Genomic DNA, 19,622 nt, shown 5'->3' with positions numbered 1-19,622 from the left:
GCCAACAATAAAGTCGACTCCGTCTCTTCATGTTTGTCTTCAACAAGGTTCACTTGCTCTTCACAAACTTCATTTTGACACACGGCTACATAATGACCATATTGATTGCAATTGTAACATTGAACTTGGGATTTATCATACCTTCTTCCAGAAAATCTATAATTATTTCCTCTTCCGCGCCCTCTTGGATCAAATGTATTTTGACCTCTTTCATCCTTGTTGGACGAATTTCTGAAATTGCTTTCTCCTCTACCACAGCCTCGTCCACCGCGTCCTCCATGGCCACGTCCACCACGTCCTCCATCTCAACCTCTTTGACTTTGCTCTTGCCTTCCTTCTTTTTCCTTCAAGGACAGTTTTGTTTGTAGCACTTGCTTTAACGACTCTTGCTTCTTCTTGTTAAGTCGTTCTTCATGGGCTTGCAACGATCCCATGAGTGTGTCAACTGCCAACGTGTCTAAATCTTTAGACTCTTGAATGGCTACAACAACGTAGTCAAACTTCTTGTCTAAGGAATGGATGATTTTTTCTACCACACGATTATCCTTCAAATCGTCACCGTATCTTCGCAAATTATTCACAATAGTCAAAACTCTTGTGAAATAATCCGAAACCAATTCGGACTCCTTCATCTTCAAAGCTTCAAATTCACCTCTTAATGTTTGGAGGCGAACTTTCTTCACCTTCTCAACTCCACCATGGGAAGTTTGGAGGATCACCCATGTGACAGCCTACTCGCTGGTTGAGGGGGGCAGGTCACAATTTATAAGGAATGATCTATCCTACTTGTACAAGGCCTTTTAAAGCCGTGAGGGCGGGCCAAAGAACGTAGGGACTTCATAGTTAAGCATGCTCATCCTGGGGTAGTCCAGGGATGGGTGACCCTATTGGAAAGTCTACGGTCTTTGGGTACCTAAAGCGGACAATATTGTACAAAGATGGATGGGATAGTTGTGGGCACGTGGCCGCACCGGCTCGGGGCTCGGGCCCACGTAAGGCGCCGTGCGTGGGGCGGGGCGTGACAGGTGGTATCAAAGCTCAACCCTGGGCAAAGTGGTGAGTAGGATGCGCTCTACTGCCACGAACCCTAGGGGAGGGTTGCTGGGTACTGTGTAACGAGGACGTTACACATTTAAAGGGGTAAATTGTGACAGCCTACTAGCCAGTTTGGGGGGGGGGGGGGGGTGCAGGTCATAATTTATAAGGAATGATCCATCCTACTTGTACACGGCCTTTTAAAGCCGTGAAGGCAGGCCAAAGAACGTAGGGACTTCACAGTTAAGCGTGCTCATCCTGGGGTAGTCCAGGGTTGGGCGATCCTAATGGGAAGTCTATGGTCTTTGGGCGCCTAAAGCGGACAATATTGTACAAAAATGAATGGGATTGTTGTAGGCACGTGACCGCACCGGCTCGGGCCCACGTAGGGCGCCGTGCGTAGGGCGGGGCGGGGCGTGACAACCCATGCTTCCCGGGAAGTTGTTGCTTCGGCAATCTTTTGCAACGAAGCATCATCCAAACATTGGTGGATGAGTGAAAGAGCTCTTTGATCCTTCTTCTTCGTCACCGCCAAAGCATCCCTTTGGACTTGAGTCAGAGCAGCTACATTTTCTGGTTGTGTAAACCTATATCAATAAGCTCCCACAAGTCTTGTGATCCAAGAATCACTCTCATGCAGATACACCAATTCTCATAATTGTCTTTGGTGAACTGTGGCATTTGAAATGGAATCATTCCATTAGTAGCCATCTCTCTTCTCTCTTTGACTCTAAGAGCCTAGCTCTGATACCACTTTGTTAGAGGCAAGAGCACACTGATTAACACCCAAGATTGTACAATCTTGGTGCTCAAATCCTCTAACGTATGGCTTTATTCTATTTAAGTAGTCGTTTTTATCCCATAATGCATGTAAGGTATTTCTTGTGAGTTTTTCAGGTGAAACATGCTAATAAGGCGGTTTTGAATGCCAAGGGATGTATCGGGTTGTAGCCATGTATCCAATAGCCTGACGGCACATGTTTCAATGTCAACGGTACCTATCGGCACTACAAGAAGCCTCGTAGGTCGTTCGGTGGTCAAAGTTGGTGAGGAGTGAACCAAAATGCATCAAATGAATCGAATGCTTCGAAGATAGCCCTCGAGGGCATCCAAGGGTCCATGGCCACAAGGCACATCTCCGCCAAGTTCCAATGATCGAGTATCAAAGTATTGGAGGGTCGACGGGACGTTACAAGAGCTCAAAGGCCAAGCTGTACCAATTCTGCAATTTTAAGGCAGAGGTATCGGTACCTTGTTTTTATGGTACCGGTACCATGTTGCTGATATGGAAGACAGTTGCATTGGTAATGATACCTTGTTTTTGTGGTACCGGTACCAATGCCCTTCGACCAGCTTTTTGTACTGAATTTTTCAACCTTCCATATATGGAAAGTTTTTACTTTAGGCATGTTTTTAGGATATTTTGGGAGTCTTTTGGTCCTATGTTTGGCTGATTTGTAAGGCTTATAAATAGCCTTTCATGCCATATTTGGCCATTATGTAACTTTCTACACTTTAAGTCTTTTTTGTATTTTGAGAGCTCCATAGTTATTGCTTCCAAGCTTTGTCTTTAATTCCTCAACAACTCAAGTAAGTAGTGGTTGTATGTTTAATTCTCAAGAGTTAATGTTATAGCTACTTGTTGGATCTACTCATAAATCAAGTTTATTTCTATTTTTATCGGTTAATCATGTTTACCTTTCCAAGCATAATTTCTAGTCTTTTTTTACTATGTGTGAGTAGTTGATTAGGCTTGGCATTGGGGTGATTAACGCCTCGTGACTTATGTTATTCTTGCCTTTCGCAACTCGTGGCTTGAGGTTTGGTATGGAAAATGAGAAGGGTTCGCTGGTCTGTCGTTTTCGTACCAAAAATATAATTTATAAAACAAGGAATTAACTAATATTCTGAAGAATAGCGGTCAAGTCCGAGATCGTCCGCAGGGAGTAAAAAGCTAAGTTACAGTACTTTCAATTAATTTCTAATTTAATTCGGAAAGTAAAGAGAAGTTGGATTTTGATTTGGATTTGATTAAACTAAAGTTAAACTAGAAAGCAATTAAAGGATTTTGAAACAAATGAGAGAAAGGACTAGGGTTTCCGATTCAGTCTCCCCTCGTAATGCAATTGTTTCGAAACCTAGGGTTCACATTCAACATTCAACCAGATCATCGTAGGGTAGCAACTCCTATCGATAATTCCTAAAAAGATAATCAAAATTCGCACTCCGTATAGGTTATCTCAACACGGCACGGATCGTCTCACTAGACTTAACCAACGGCACGATCCGTCTCACGTCGTATAGTCTATCTCAAAGCCTATCCTGAAATATTTGAAACCATTGTATGACAGTGCTTGAAACCATGGATACAAACACATTCGAATATTGGAAAAATATAAAACTTCATAAAAAGTTACGAATCGATCAAGTCATATAATCAAGTTGAATATAGAACCCTAGAAATCTAACAACTACGCTACTTGGAAAGAGTTTCCTCGTTACCCCAGCCGACGAATTTAGCCGTGCATGGTGGATTCTCTTATAAGCCGTGACTTTGTTTTCTGCTGCTTGGTGCCTGTCTCTTTTTTCTCTCTCGAAAGATCCCCTAAAAACAAAACCTTGCTTCTTTTTATACTTGCTGTTGTAAACCTGTAGCCTAATAAAAGGAATTTAGTGGGCCCTCATCATATGCACGTGCAAAGCCAAAAAGTTTATTGGCTGAACCATCCATTATAAGCTTGGCCCCACCTCTTAATTAATTTGATCAGCAAGTATAACATTCTCCAAGCATGACTTTGAGCTCGCTTTGCGTCGTTAATTATTTTTGTATTGATTTAGCTTCAAATGTTATCCAACAGCTCCGTAGGTCCTGAAATAAAGAAAACGAGTATCAAACTCCAAGTAGCGCACTAAACGGACATAACAAACCTAAGTTAGGGGGTGTAAATAGGCATATTTACGCACCTTTCATTCGCCTTTTATGTAACAAAACTTACTAATGTTAATCTCCGGTGATCATGTGCTTGCTCACATGGTTTCGGAGCGATGTCTCGGTTCGTGTTTGCCAAGAGAATAAAAGAGCTCGCTTGTTCTCCATACTTAATTTCTAGTCTTTAATGGTTTCATAGCAAAATCTTCCGGTTGATAGCCTATACCGTGCGATTCAACCGTGTTTTCGTTGAGAATGGTTCGATGACCTAAGTTTCGGGCGCTATAAACTCCAACGCTTTGCCGCTTGTTTAATCTAGTTAAAACTCATTTCTAGTCTTTTTCATAAGAGCATTTTTCACCTTTCAAAGCAAAATCAAAAGTTGGCCGTCTAAACGCCGCAAACCCTTATATCTAAAAATCCTAGCAAGCTATAAAGACCATCCCTATGAGAACGATACCAGACTTCCGGATATTATGCTGACAACGACTTAGCCCTACGCTCGGGGTAAATCAACCTATTTCAACGGTTAGGTTGGGACGAAGCACTCACACACACAACTCAACAATATGAAGAAGATGATAATTTCATAGAACACTTGGAATACTTTTATTCACTCATACTAGAAAAACAAGGATTACATGCAAATTAATACTAAACACATAATGTAACCCACTTCACGTTTCACAAACCTAAGGTCATTAATTTAATAACTCTCATTAATGTAACTCACCATTACCTAGAAAAAAACTCCCAAAAGCATAACCCCCTTATTATTAGAATAACAAGTTTATTTTCCTACACCCCGAAGTCCCCCGTTTCAGTCATCTTCTTCAAATTATCAAAAACACTTGGTTCGCGTTTTAAGATTGTGCAATCAAAACCAAGGTAGATAAACTCTTAAACTACCTTCTCCTAAGTATAATAGCGTAGTTTTGAATATTTATTAAGGCTTGAAATGAGCCCGAACGGAAAATATAGCTCACTGTCTGTTTTCTGCCAGATTCATCATTTTGATATTATTTATGGTCCCGAAATTCTATTTGATATTATTTACGTAAAAGATGACCTTTCTGATATTATTAGTATGAAAACTGCTGACTTGATATTATTTACTAACTGAGTAATATCAATTTAGTATAAAACGTAATAGTTATACCAGTTTAATTTATCTGGTACATAAAGTGGATAATTGGTGATATTTTTGTAAAAACCAACTTCTTTAGTATTAATAAAAATACTCGTTCATTAAAGGAAGCTTATTGGCATCGGCCCAATCATATATATATATATATATCAGGTGATAAATTAAAGTTGTTATAAATAAATAATGTCAAAAAATGCGTTCTTACTATGTTATGAATTGAATTGATGCCTGGACACTATTGTATGATTGAGTTACTGTTTTTCATGCACTGTATTAACGTTAAAATTTCAGTTATGCAATGTTTGATAAGATCGGGCTTAGATCACTGGATTGGTATACTCCAGAAACCATCTAGACAATACTAGGTAAAGGATGAATTTGAAAAGTGATTGAGTTAAGGTTTGGAGATGAGTGCGAATAGGGGCCCAGTCTCGTGTTAAGATGGGTGCTAACAAGGGCCCAGTCTTGTGCTAAGATGAGTGCTAACAGGAGCTTAGTCTTGTGTTAAGGTGGGTGCGGACAGGAGCTCAGCCTTGTATTATAATGGGTGCGAACATGGGCCCAGCCTTGGTTTTAACGACGATCTTAACTGATGGTATGCCATGGGCAGTTCCAAATATGGTAGCGTGCCCTTGTTATGGTTATAAATGGAATATATCCTTTTAGAGCCCCATGTGCAGGATAGACAATTGGTGATTGGCCCATGACACAATCATAGTTAGGGATTAGGGGTAAGATTGATCTTAAGGAGAAGATCGTAGATTTCACATAAGGGAACGGATAGTAAGAAAAGGATTATGTGATATATGCTGAAATTCTTGTATTTCAACTATTGTTTATACATGTTTAGATGTAATTTAAGGGGGATAGTAGGGTAAGGGTTTTATTTACTGAGTGTCGACTTACGGCGTTTAAAATGCTAGGTACCGAAGAAGAACAATTCAATCAACCGGAGGAACAGTACCACACTGAAGACCTCCCGGCCGAGGAAGGGGAGTTCGTCGAGCCGTGGACTAAGTATTACTAGAAGAAGCTCTTAATATTTTAGTATTGTACGTTCAATTCCAAGAAGGGTTTACAGAACTTATCAAACTTTATTTATTATCGGTTTGTAATAATTATGAATGTCTAATTAAGTTTTTATAAGGGAAAATTTCTGTTATATCCCTTCAACTTTGAGCAAAAATTCACCTTGGTCCTTCACATTTCAATTTGGACAAATATATACTTGCATTTTAGAATTGGTTTCAATGTCATCCTTGTGTTGGATGCCGTTTGTTTTTTGACGGCAAATGGTCATGTGCTGACGGTTTTTTGGGGTAATCGGCCATCTCTCTCTCTCTCAAATCTCCACCCCCTTCCACAAAGAAACCCAGCCAGTGCAAAACTCCAACTGGTTTCTCCCCCAATTTTCATCAATGGACTGTTATACTAATCTAACTAGTACAAGATACTTGATGTTTATTTAATTAGTGGTATATTTTATTCAAGGGGATGAATTCCAGATTTTCAGTAGAACATAATACAAAATTAATCAAGCAACCCCGTTCCAAAAACACTCCTCCATGAACTCCGTTGCCTTGCCTTTCTTTGTGAACAGAGAGACTGACTTGATAAATGAATTTCATCTTAAAAACCACCTCTCCTTTCTCAACGAAGGTCCAAAAAGCTTGGACTCTTACAACCCACATCAAGATTTAGTTTCCGCTGCCGGCACTAGAGCTACTCGGTGTGTGATACTCCCCTTTTTTTGGATTTGACATGGACCCTAGTTTTGGTGTGGGGAAGAGAGAGAGAATGGGGTTTTGAGGGAGGAGTGGAATGACAAATCTACCCCTAAAAAACAGTCATGTGAGGGGTACATGACCATTTGCCATCCAAAAAAAAACAAACGGCAACCAACACATGGATGACATTGAAATCAATTCCAAAATACAAGTATATATTTGTCCAAATTAAAATGTGAAGGACCAAAGTGAATTTTCATTCAAAGTTGAAGGGATATAACAGAAATTTTCTCTTTTTATAATTAAAGACTTTCTCTATTTATCTCTGCTATTTATGAAACGCATTCTTTGGAAATTATAAAATCATTTAAAAAGATTTTATTAACGTGTCTGAAAAATCGGGGCGTTACAGGAACCATGTAAGAAAAAATGCGTTTGGGCTCATTTCAGGTCCCACAAAAATCTAAAAAAATATCCATAAATTTTTTAATATTATTTTATAGGGCCCTATAAAAAATCAGTTCCAACATATATCGGTAAGGATTACTTTTGGATTCGTAGGGATGAAGCTGCTCGGTTCGCCCATATGAATCCAAAAGTAATATTTACCAATGTCTGTTGGAGCTAATTTTTTACAGGGCCCCATAAAATAAGATTAAAAAAATTATGGATATTTTTCTATATTTTTGTTAGACCCGGAATGAATCCAAATGCATTTTTCATTGTGTGGTTCCCTGCAAATCCTCCTTGCGAATAGCAGGCTCGACTAACCTCCCCTTGGACCAATATTACTCTTGTCTGCCCTAGTACCCTGCGCCAATATATGAACCATTACAAAAAGGTACAGAAAAAATTTAAATATATAGTTAAGTATTAGAAAAAGGGGGTATGGCTTGCATGTTACGTATGTCCTTGTTGCTTGACTTGAAGATTCCCTAGGTAAGTCTTTATTGCCTCCAACCAATCCCTTACATGTTCTCCTATTATGGCCAGTCCTATTACATCTTTGGCAGACCACTGTGGTGCCACTCCTCCTTAGTTTTGCCCCCTTCTTGGATTCATCTAGTTCTCTCTTCCTCAGTTTCTTTGGCCTGCCAGTTGATCTCCTTACTTATGGTGGTAGAATTGGAGGGTGTCCTGTTGCTTCCCATAAATTTGGTCCATTTGTTGGATAGATCAATGGGGTATACACTCTTTTATATATATCAACGTACTAGGGACCACAAAAATCTTAAATTATTGAAAGATACTTATAAAGTAATAAAAAAGACAAATCTACTGTACAGTAATCAACTGGTGAGCAAGTAACCGTCTTTGAAGCTACCAAATTGCAAACAAAGATGAATTAGCAACCCAATGCAATTTTCGTTGAAAGGGACCTACCCAGTCTTTTTCTGACTTAAACAAAATGGGTCCTCCACTCAACCACCGCCCAAATTTCTCCACAAATCACTTTTAGTCTCACCACATGGGTGGCCTTTGTTTTTTCAGCCAATACTTGCGGTTGCCCAAGTATTATTTAAGACAGATTTAGCCGACAAACCAAAAAACCTCAATACCATTTATTTACCTTGGCTTTAGCGTGTACCACTGCTGTTCGAGTTGTTGACCCTTGCACGTTGATCTTCTTCTCTTGATTTCACCAAGATTGTCGATTTAAGGGGTGGGTTTCGGCGGAAACATTCAGGGAAAGTGTTTGTTTGCTGGGTTTGGAGGGAAATGATTTGGGGGATTTAGGTTTAGGGTTTTTAGTTGCTGGGGAACGACAATTGGGGGGAAACAAAGAGATAGGGAATGGATTTTGGTTTTTAGGTTTTTTTTCTTTTACAGGTGGAGGATGACTATAAAAGAGAGGCCCGCAACCGCAAGCAACAAAACCGTTTGTCACACGGGCATTTTCCATCCAAATTTAACGGGAAGGGTAACATTGAAATCGTGTTAAAAGTGTGAGGATAAAATTGAAACAAAAAAATTTAGGAGGACGAAATTGAAACCGAGTCAATTTTGTAAGGACCAAATAAGTCTTTAAGCCTTTATTTTGTTACTAACTCTTAACCATAAGTTCGAAGAATTGTACAGGTAAATATTTTGGGAGTGCCGTAGGCACGGACAATTCTCTAAAAAATATCAAATCCACTAAATTTGGATCTTACCAATGCATTATTTTTTTTTGAAAGTTACAGAAATTGCCCATGCCTCATGCATAGGTAATTCTTTCAAGTAATTCTCTTTTGTGCCACCAAAAAAGAGATCGATTTAGAGTTTGAAACTACCGGCAAATTTGAATACCCATTATTGTGTTCCAAGATTCCTGGAAAAAAGAAAAAATTGTAGTCGAGAAGGTTAGAGCATATAGAAATTGAAATATTATATACAATCAGATAGAGAGTCCGATTAACATGCATACAATAATTTTTTCTTAATTCTAGAAGGTTAAATAATAATAAAATGAAGATGGAGGATTTACCGAATGACTCCCCTAATTAAAAAAGTTATCTTAAAACCCCTATGGACTATAGCCGTGTGGAGTTGCGGACTAACTGGAAAGATTTTTGTTGTGGCTATTAATTTGCTATTGCTCGGCACAAATTTCAACCTGGAAGATACATTCTATAAAATACAACCACTTTTTTTCACTAGTTTCTTATCTATAAGAGTTTCAAAATACATTCAAACCATTTATTGCAATAAATAAACAGTCCCCATTGAGACTGTCTCCACCTGTCCAAAATATGAATCGAAGAGGATCCATTTTTCATATATAAAAGTCTCCAAAAATCCGTAGTTCTCTGTCTAAGTTAGGCGGGACCATCCCTATCAAAATACCGCGTTCTTTGTAGTTCCTATCCTAATTCCTAACATTTTGGTGCCCAGGCCAAGCTAAGAAAAAATTTGGGACCGTTAAATCTCAATGTATTTCACCAGTAAAACGCCAAAATGATACTCCATCAACATCAAAAAAATGGTTACTTGTAAGTAGTAATCAGCAAGAAAAAATTACAATATTAACGCAGTTGTACTAGTTAGCATATTCACGGCACAAGCCAATTTACTCGAAATTAGTAGCTTAATTATGATTGTTAATTTCATGGTTTGACTTTGATATATATTCTACTTATTATGACTGATCACAAATATCTCCCAGCCCCTAGGTACAGCCGCCTGACTAGTCCACAAAATGTGGCAATATGTACTCCATCTCTCTATTTTATTTTATTTTATTGTAAATATTTTTTATTAATCTTTAAAATTATTACAAAAACTAATAGAATAATGAGACCGACAAATACTTCATCTCTCTGTATACACACATATATAAATGTAAGTACCACCAGTATCGTACTTTCACGTTTTTCTCCACAACATTTTGCTAAATTGCTAGATAAACAAAGCTTTCAATATTCCTCTCTCTCTCTCTCTCTCTCTCTCTCTCTCTCTCTCTCTCTCTCGGCATGCAGAAGCAATGGTTATTGCTACTGTTGGTGATGAGCTGCTGCTATTACAATATTGTGCCATTATTAGGGGCAGAAATTAATGCTAGTAGTAGTGGTTTAATAGAGGTTGATGTTGGGCTAATTCTTGATTTGGACAATATCGTGGGAAAGATGAGCCGGACGTGCATATATATGGCGCTTGACGATTTCTATGCAGTACATGATCAGAACCATACCACCAGAATTGTTCTTCACGCTATAGATTCCAAGAGTGATGTTGTGGAGGCAGCATCTGCAGGTACGTACATTATATTCTCTTTCCATAACTACTGATATATACAGCTTGAATTCCTCATATGCGATGTAGTTGTGGAAACGTATGCGTCCGTAGCACCAAGTCTATACTTCAGAGAAAAATCATGAAAGGTTTATTAATACAATAGCAATACTACAGATGCAAATCCAACCACATTTCGGCAGCTCTGATGGGTAGGAGCCGTTGGACATATCCTATCCACTCTGGTTAACCAGTCCCATCGAGTTTGGCTTTTGTGAGCCCTGTTTCGAGCTCACAACAAAAATTGAAATCTTTCATTTTGTAAAACTCATCGAGACATTTTTGTTGTGGGGTTCACAAAAGTCAAACTAGCTAGACGGGACTGATTATTAACCAAACTAGACGGGACCCGCTCCCGTTGCATTGATTGCAACTTATGGGTAACGGGGTGACCCATACCTATACGTGTGGTGCTGTGGTGGAAGCCCATTTATAGAACCATGCAAGGGGTACGTGGCTCAACTTTTCAAAATGCAGACCAGGTGTTTGAGAACAAGGCGCAACCCAAAGCACAACCCAAAGCGCGGATTGCTGCGGTATGCAAACGGGGGGCTGCTGTCCCTTGAAGGGACAGCAGCGTGCTGTCCCGGCCGAGGGGGCCCGGCTCCGGTCTCGGGACAGCACGCTGCTGTCCCTTGAAGGGACAGCAGCCCCTCCAGTCCGTGGGGTAGGCTTCTTTGGCTCATTTGTTAGCAGGGCCGGCCAGGGGGTAAGCCCCACAAACCGGCCGGCTCGGGCAACCCCCGGCAAGGGGCAACAAAAAAAAAAATTTGTATGTATACAAAAAAAAAAAAAAGAAATCCAGCAAAAAATATATTTAGGGACATCGTCCAAAAAATTTTGTACAAATTTTTTTTTAAAAAGTAAATATGTATGGTTTCCACCCACTTTAAAAAAAATATAATACTTGAGAAAATTGGGAGGGCAAAGAGAGGTTTTCTATACCTAGGGTAAATAACAGATAAAAAAAAAATTAGGAGGGCAAATTATTAAGAGAGAAAATTAGGAGGGCTGTCAGATAAGAAAAAAAAAATAGAAAAGGGACGTTATAGCCAAAACGAGAAGGGACAGGATTCTGCGAAACCCTTACTCTGATTTGCCCCCAAATTTACCTGGTGTAAACCCTTACTCTGATTATGTAAAGAAGTTAAGAACAATGCTGATTTATAAGAAAAAATAAGTATGAAATCTGATTCATTTCATATTCGCACACTACTTTGTTTTCAACTGGTATTTGCAAAAAAAAAAAAAAAAGAGTTGTTCAAATTAAGAAAGAAGCAATTTGATGAGGATGTGTGAGATGATGCCAATAAAAGTCAATCATCGGAAGATTGTTTAAAATTTTCTTATTTCCTCCGCATCATAGATCAAGCTGTTGCATCATTTAAGGACCAATTTGAGCAATTTGAACTTTATGAAGCAATCATTGGATTTTTGTTTAACGTGAAATTCAAGAGTGCTATTGAAGAGCAATTGATGGAGCATTGCACTAAACTATAAAGTTTCTTGGAATACAATTAACATGTTGATATTCACGGGAAGGAGTTATTCCAAGAACTTAGACATTTGAAAATAATATTGCAGATAGAAGTAACAAGATCGATGGACATCCTTGATTTTATAAGGTCTTATTGGAAAGATGGCAGTTTCTAAATGGTTTGGGTTGCTTATTGGATTTTGTTGACTATTCCGATCATAGTTGCTTCGGCTGAGAGGAGTTTTTCGAAGTTGAAGTTGATAAAAACTTATCTTCAGACTATCATGTCACAGGAGAGATTAAGTGGATTAACTATGATATCAATTGAAAATAAGTACTTGGATAAGTTAAAGTATGATGATTTAATAATTGAAGAATTTGCTTCAAAAAATGTAAGGAAAAGTTATTTTCTTTGAATAGGATCGTGTTAATCATAAAACACTATACTCAGGTGATGTAATTCAAGCTAAATAGACAATATAATCTTGTTTTTGTTCTTTCTTTTTATTTTTTTGCTTGTATGTCAAATTTTTTATTTTTTTTTGCTTGTATGTCATTTTTTTTTTTATACTTAACACTAGTAGGCAACCAAGTAGAAGGTCGGGCTTGGGCAACCCAAAGGTCAGGGCCGGCACTGTAATTGTTAGGAACGAAATTAGTTCTTTCCGTGTGCGGAACATTCTCTTGGGTTGTTCTAGTACTAGTGGCATCTATGTTAAGATTGTCCTTATCAAAGAAGTATTGGGATTAGTTTCTGAGGTCTTTTCTTGTTACTTATCATCTGTGTGCCATTATTTTAAAGAGTAAAGATTGTCGGATAGCCGGAATCTCCATTCCAGTTCGTTGTCGATCAGTTTGAATTTTAAAAGAAACCTTTAGGCTTTAGCTATAGGATAAAGAGTAAATCTCCAGACAAGGTGGAACGGTAGTTTATGGGATAATGGGCAAGCTATTTTGTTTAAGTGTATGAGTATCAACTCTCTGCTGGGCCTATAAGTAGTAGTGAAAATTGAATGGCTATATTTTGCTATATTTTATTTAAGTGTTAAGTTATGTTCACTCTTCTCTCCATTTGCATCGGTGATTAAAGTGTCGTCTGTTAGAATAAATGCATCTACAAAATAATATCATGATCATATCGTGATATTGAGATTGTGATTTGATTGTAATTGATTACGATTTTATTATAATTGGGATGATTCCTTTTCATAATTAGGCTCATTCCTCTTGTATAAATAAAGGCCTTATTGTACGGTTTTAACATCTAAGTCAATAAAATATATCTTCTCTCATATTTAACATGGTATCAGAGCTATAAGATCTAGACCCTGTGGATATTCGCTCCTGGCGGGCGGCCAAAGCCTTGTTGCTGTCCGCCGGGCACTTAGTTACTTTGTTAATCTTCTTCACGCTTTTCAATTGCCTGCACCCACAATGCCTCTTCACCACCCGCGCTCGGGGCTTTTCGATTACTGACTTCTTTGTTTTTCGGCTTTTCTTGGTTCTCTTGGTTATCTTCCTGGCTCCCAGCTTTTGGCTCTCCTAGCCATTTCTCTCTTCTGACTTCTCTTGGCTTGGCTTGGCTATCATCAAACCAGCGATGCTTTACATGACAGAATGTTGGCCTATTATGAAACAACAGAGCGATGCTTTACATGATAGAATGTTGGCCTATTAAGAAACAACAGGTGAACAAGATGAGTGTAACGGAAATGAGAATGTTGAGTTGGATGTGTGGTAAGACTAGAAGAGACATGATTAGAAATGAAACGGTTCGTGAGATGGTAGGTGTAGCACCCATAGAAGAGAAGTTGAGGGAAAATAGGCTAAGGTGATTTGGGCATGTCTACCGTAGATTAGGAGATGCAGTAGTTAAGAGAGCGGATAGGATAGCTTTGGGTAGCAATGCTACTGGGAGGGTAGACCTAAATTGACATTAGATGCTGTGATGCGCAACGATATGAGTATAGTAGGTTTGTGTGAACAAGCGGCCCTTGACAGAGCTCAATGAAGGAAAATGATTCATGTAGCCGACCCCAAGTGATTGGGACTTAAGGCTCGGTTTGGTTTAGTAAGTTGGTAGACCTACTTGAGTTCGAGGGGGATGTTAGAATAAATGCTTCTACAAAATAATATCGTGATCACATCATGATATTGAGATTGTGATTTGATTGTACTGATTACGATTTTGTTATAATTGGGATGATTCCCTTCCATAGTTAGGCTTCTTTCTCTTATATAAATAAGGGTCTCATTGTATGGTTTCAACATCGAAGTCAATAAAATATCTCCTCTCATATTTAATAGTCTATAGTAGTTTTACCTCTTCCACAGTCAGTTTAGTTTCACCTATTATGGGGAACTTTTGCCCCAAAATGGTTTATTGTGGTTTAAAATTCCTCCGTACTTGGGTGAAGACATTTTACACCAAGGTGGAGGTTGCGTTTTTAAGAACCATGCACAAAATCTATGCATATGAATTCAAGTATTGGTTGGGATCTAATTATTATTGATCTTTTATTTGCAGCTATAGAATTGTTGAAAAATTTCCGAGTACAGGCAATTCTAGGTCCACAAAAATCCACACAAGCAGATTTCATGATTGATATTGGGAAAAAAGCACAAGTTCCTATAATTTCTCAAGCGACGAGTCCTACTCTCTCACCGTCAGACAATCCATACTTTATTCGAGGAGGACAAAATAGCTCTTCTCAGGTTGAATCCCTTGCAGCTATGGTTAAGGCCTTTGGTTGGAGGGAGGTGGTGCTCATTTATGAAGACACCAACTTTGGGAGGGGAATAGGTCCTTATTTAACCGATTCTTTACTAGGGATTGGTACTCAAGTGCGTTATCGAATTGCTATCTATGTTTCAGCTGCAGATGATCATATCCTTAAAGAACTTCACAAGCTAAAGACATTGCAGACCAGGGTTTTTGTGGTGCATATGCTACCATCTCTCGCTTCTCGCTTTTTCTTAAAGGTGAAAGATGTTGGAATGATGAACAAGGGATATGTCTGGATCATTACCGATGTGCTAACTATTCTCTTGGATTCTCTAGATGCTAAGGTTATCAATTCGATGCAAGGGGTACTAGGTGTGAAGCCTTATGTTCCAAACTCAGACGAGCTTCAAAACTTTACACAAAGATGGAGAAAGAGATTTCGTCGTGAGAATCCAGACATAGATAGATTTGAACTAAACGTTCTTGGACTGTGGGCATATGATAGTGCCACGGTGTTAGCAATGGCAGTTGAGAGATCCGGTGTCGGTCAGCCGAAGTTCAAAAAACCAGTCTCTACAAACAACTCGACAGATTTGGCTGCAATTGGATACTCAGAAATGGGACCAGGGCTACTTCAAGCAATTAAGAAAAGTAAGTTCAAGGGGTTAAGTGGAGAATTCCATCTACTCGATGGGCAGTTACAGCAGTCAGCCTTTCAAATAGTCAATGTAATTGGAAAAGGGGAGATAGAAATTGGATTTTGGACTGGGGAATATGGCATATCAAAGAATCTGAGATTGCCAACTAATAAGAATGACACCAATGACAAAGAAGATCTTGAAGCCATCATTTGGCCCGGTAGACCCAATGTTGTACCCAAAGGTTGGGAAATTCCAACAGGTGAACGGAAGTTGAGGGTTGGAGTTCCAATCAAAAGGGTTATGGATGAATTCATCAAAGTGGAAAGGCATCCCCAAACTAATGCCGTGATTGCCACTGGTTTCTGCATAGCTGTGTTCAAAGAGGTCATGGACCACGCATTGCCGTTTGCTGCCCCCTATGAGTTTATTCCCTTTGAAACTCCTGATGGCAAACCCGCCGGAGATTTGGAGATTACGATAATCTTATTTATCAGATCTATCTCGGGGTAATCAAATTTGCAATCTGAATTTGCTGCATTTTTTATTTTCCCTTTGCCAAGCTCTAGTAACTAAAGTTTATGTCTATCTCCAGAAATACGATGCTGTTGTGGGTGATGTAACCATTCTAGCAAACAGATTGAATTTTGTGGATTTTACATTGCCATTCACAGAGTCCAGCGTGGCAATGATTGTTCGAATAAAGGATGATGGGAGGAAGAATGCATGGATTTTCTTGAAACCCCTACAAATGAATCTGTGGCTAACAATTGCAGTGTTTTTTGTCTTCACTGGCTTTGTGGTTTGGGTTCTGGAGCATCGTGTAAACAAAGAATTCCGAGGCCCACCTAGCAAGCAAGTTGGAATTATATTCTGGTTCTCCTTCTCCACACTTGTTTTCGCCCATAGTAAGACCCATATCCATGTCTATTTCGCACATGGTCCATAGGTAATTAATAATTTTTACGCTCAAGAATCTCTTCGATAAACAACCACATACATATGGTGATTTAGTAGGCCAAATTCATTCTTAATAGCACTGCAAAAAGTCTCGCAAAAAGGAACTTGTTTATTGTTTGTTTGTTTTCTCAGAGGAGAAGCTGATCAGCAACTTATCAAGGTTTGTGGTAATCGTGTGGATCTTCGTGGTGCTGGTACTATCATCGAGTTATACAGCGTGCTTAACATCAATGTTAACAGTACAAAAGTTACAACCCAGTGTCACAGATATCAGGGACCTTAGAAAGAATGGAGAATATGTTGGCTACCACAATGGTACTTTTGTCAAAGAGTTACTGAAAAGAGAGGTACTTGATCTCCCAAATTTTAGGAACTATAGCACTTTCGAACAGTTTGATGATGCCCTTTCAAAAGGAAGTAAGAATGGAGGAGTTGCTGCAATTATCCACGAGCTCCCTTATGTAAGGTTGTTCCTTTCCAACCCCAAATACTGTACTAAGTACACTATGGTAGGACCAATCTACATGACTGCAGGCTTTGGATTTGTGAGTCTCTCTCTCTCTCTCTCTATATATATATATATATATATATATATATTTGTGTGTGTGTGTGTGTGTGTGTGTGTGTGTGTGGACGCGCGCATGTGTCTTGTGTTTTGTCTAAGGCAGCTTTAGCATCAAACATAATGTCATACCCTGCAGAGTTGGGAAAGTCGTTCACGAAACAGAATTCTTCACAAAAGCAACTGTGAAATTGTGAGGTTCTACGGTTGGAGTTTTACTTTTAAATGGAAGAAACACAAAACAACACATCATTTGTCACATGTCTTCTGTCCAAAGTACTGTTTGTATAGAAATAGCATTAAGCCTGTAGTTTTGTTCTATTGCCCTGCCCGACTGCTTGTTCGGTAGGGGTATGTGTTGTGGCTCTAGTGCTGAAGCTTATGACTTCTTTTTGTCTTGAAAGCTGTTCGGATTTATTTGGCATAGTTTGTATTTTCTGTTTACCTCAAAACAACTTTGAAAGGCCTACTTTTGAGAAGCGACATTTTCATTCTTTTTGGCTTCTACTAATCAATAATCATCTTTCATCACAAACTCAGCAGCAACAAATTTTATATGTTTCATGTGGATCTTTACCTGCAGGCGTTTCCAAAGGGATCTCCCCTTGTACATGACGTTTCAAGAGCAATCTTAAATATAAAGGAGGGAGGTAAATTGACTCAAATCCAACGCCAATGGTTTGGAGAAGAAGCTGAATGTGCAGGGCAAGACGGTGCCAAGACCACCTCCGACAGCCTCAATCTCGAGAGTTTTAAGGGTCTTTACCTAGTTGCTGCCACATCTTTGATTTCTGCCCTCATCATATCCCTGTCTACCTTCCTATACAACAATCGGGTGATCTTGGCTTCTAACGAGTCATCAACATGGCAAAAGCTAATAGCAATGGCTAAAAACTTCGATGAGGAAGAAGTGAACTCATATGATGCATCCAAGAAAACATACCGAGCAAATGAAGTGATGGTAGTCCCTGCTGATTGCCCACAAAGTCCAGCAAGGAACAATTCTCAGCTTGCAGAATGGAATTTCACTGATGATGATCAAGGGTTTACTACGACGGAAAACAGTACCCCAATTCATGAAACTATAGAAATTGTGGAGACGATTGAAGCAAAAGAATGATTTTCTGATGTAGATTGTACTTGAAAAGCTCATTTCAATGTGTGTGTATATATATATATATATATATATATATATATATATATATATATATATAATGTAGATCTTCAGTTGGGAGATTTTCACTCCTTGCGCTGTTGTATATTTGCAGATCCAACTGCATGATACTTATGTATCGCTTGCTGCAATGAATAATGTTAAATATTACATTCGGATTCTGGACCAAGTCAAATATTCAAAACTTTCACAAACTTATATGCTCCTACAGGGGTGTAGTCATAGAACGTATTTGGTTCTTGGATCAATAGATGCAATCAACATTACAGAAACTCAAATGCTCCTGCAACCAGAAAATGAAAAGAATTCCTAATCACTTAAACACCAAGCAACGGCATGGTATAGGCTCATGTAATATAGTGAAAGGAAAAAGAAAAAACTAAACGTCCATTAAGAACTCTCATGAGACTTGACCTATGAAACATGGATATTGATACGGGATACAGATACGATATAGATATGAGAATTCAAGAAAATTTAAAGAAAAAAGAATACAGGTATGGCTAGGATACGTTAGATCAAGGGTAGAAGTACTTGAGGGCTAAGGTGGGCTATAGCCAAGGTCACTTTCAAAAAAAAATTATATGTAAGAGTTTAGCCTAATTATGTACCCTTTGTCAAGATTTCTAAAATTTTTTTTTTGCCTATCAAACAAAAAAAGAGAGAGTTTAGCCTAATCCATTTTTTCTTTTAGCCCAACTCATCCCACCAATCCATTTTGTCCTAGCCCTCTTAGCCTCTATGTTAAATAACGCTCTCTCCCACTCTCCTACGTTCTTTCTTTTTTGCTTTCTCACTTGTTCTCTCCCTTTCTACTACTGTCAAGGTTAGGGTTCTTATTGATTGTTGAGAGCTGAAAACCCAGTTAAATTGACTCAAGGATCGAATTTCATAAAAACTCAGGTGCTCGATCTTCTGATTCAGATGCCACAGGAAAATCCCTAAAAATCAACTTCAAGCTACCCATTGATCAAGAAGTCTATAAAATGGGTTCATTAAGCTATCATCTTCCAAATCGGGCGAAGGAGTGGCATGTTTCTGCTAAACCATAAAATTGGGCTTCCATTCTTCAATCTCAGAGTCCATCACTCTCAATGAACCTGGAACATTATCCTGGTCTCCAACAAGGTAAACATGCTACTATTGAAATCCTTGAATCTCTGATTGATGAATAAAACTGGAATTTCTTTAATTTCTCAACTAGTTTATTTATTTTTACTTTTGTGCAGAAATACCATTCAAGTACATCGAATCGCAAGGCTTCAGATTCGTAAGAATTCCCTTATTATGCAGAGCACTGGCTATTGAGCTTAGATTTGCTCATATATTGTTAAATGCAGAACACTGACTGGTGTGCTTAGATTTTTACTGATTTAGTTGATGCAAAACACTGGCTGGTGTGCTTAAATGTTAAAATATTAGTACTTACAATCTTACTCGTTTAGGTTTAAATTAGAAGAAATTAAATAAGCATCCT

At 38.7% G+C, this 19,622-nt stretch overlaps 1 protein-coding gene and 1 pseudogene across 1 annotated transcript; one reads left to right on the top strand and one right to left on the bottom strand.

Annotated features, from left to right (window-relative positions):
- Positions 1 to 305: 305 nt before the first annotated feature.
- LOC131327514 (uncharacterized) lies at positions 306 to 2,171 on the bottom strand. The gene is made up of 3 exons (XM_058360675.1): positions 2,095 to 2,171; positions 1,460 to 1,622; positions 306 to 731 (listed from the first exon to the last, which is right to left on the bottom strand). The coding sequence occupies exons 1-3, from the start codon at positions 2,169 to 2,171 to the stop codon at positions 306 to 308; spliced, it is 666 nt and encodes a 221-aa protein (XP_058216658.1).
- Positions 2,172 to 10,225: 8,054 nt separating this feature from the next.
- Positions 10,226 to 18,303, top strand: LOC131325079 (glutamate receptor 2.8-like; annotated as a pseudogene).
- The last annotated feature ends 1,319 nt before the right edge of the window (positions 18,304 to 19,622 follow it).

This window comes from Rhododendron vialii, chromosome 5a, assembly GCF_030253575.1.
Source record: "Rhododendron vialii isolate Sample 1 chromosome 5a, ASM3025357v1".
Classification (NCBI taxonomy): domain Eukaryota; kingdom Viridiplantae; phylum Streptophyta; class Magnoliopsida; order Ericales; family Ericaceae; genus Rhododendron; species Rhododendron vialii.
Note: the sequence above shows the minus strand (reverse complement) of the source record. Positions and strands in the feature narration are given on the sequence as shown.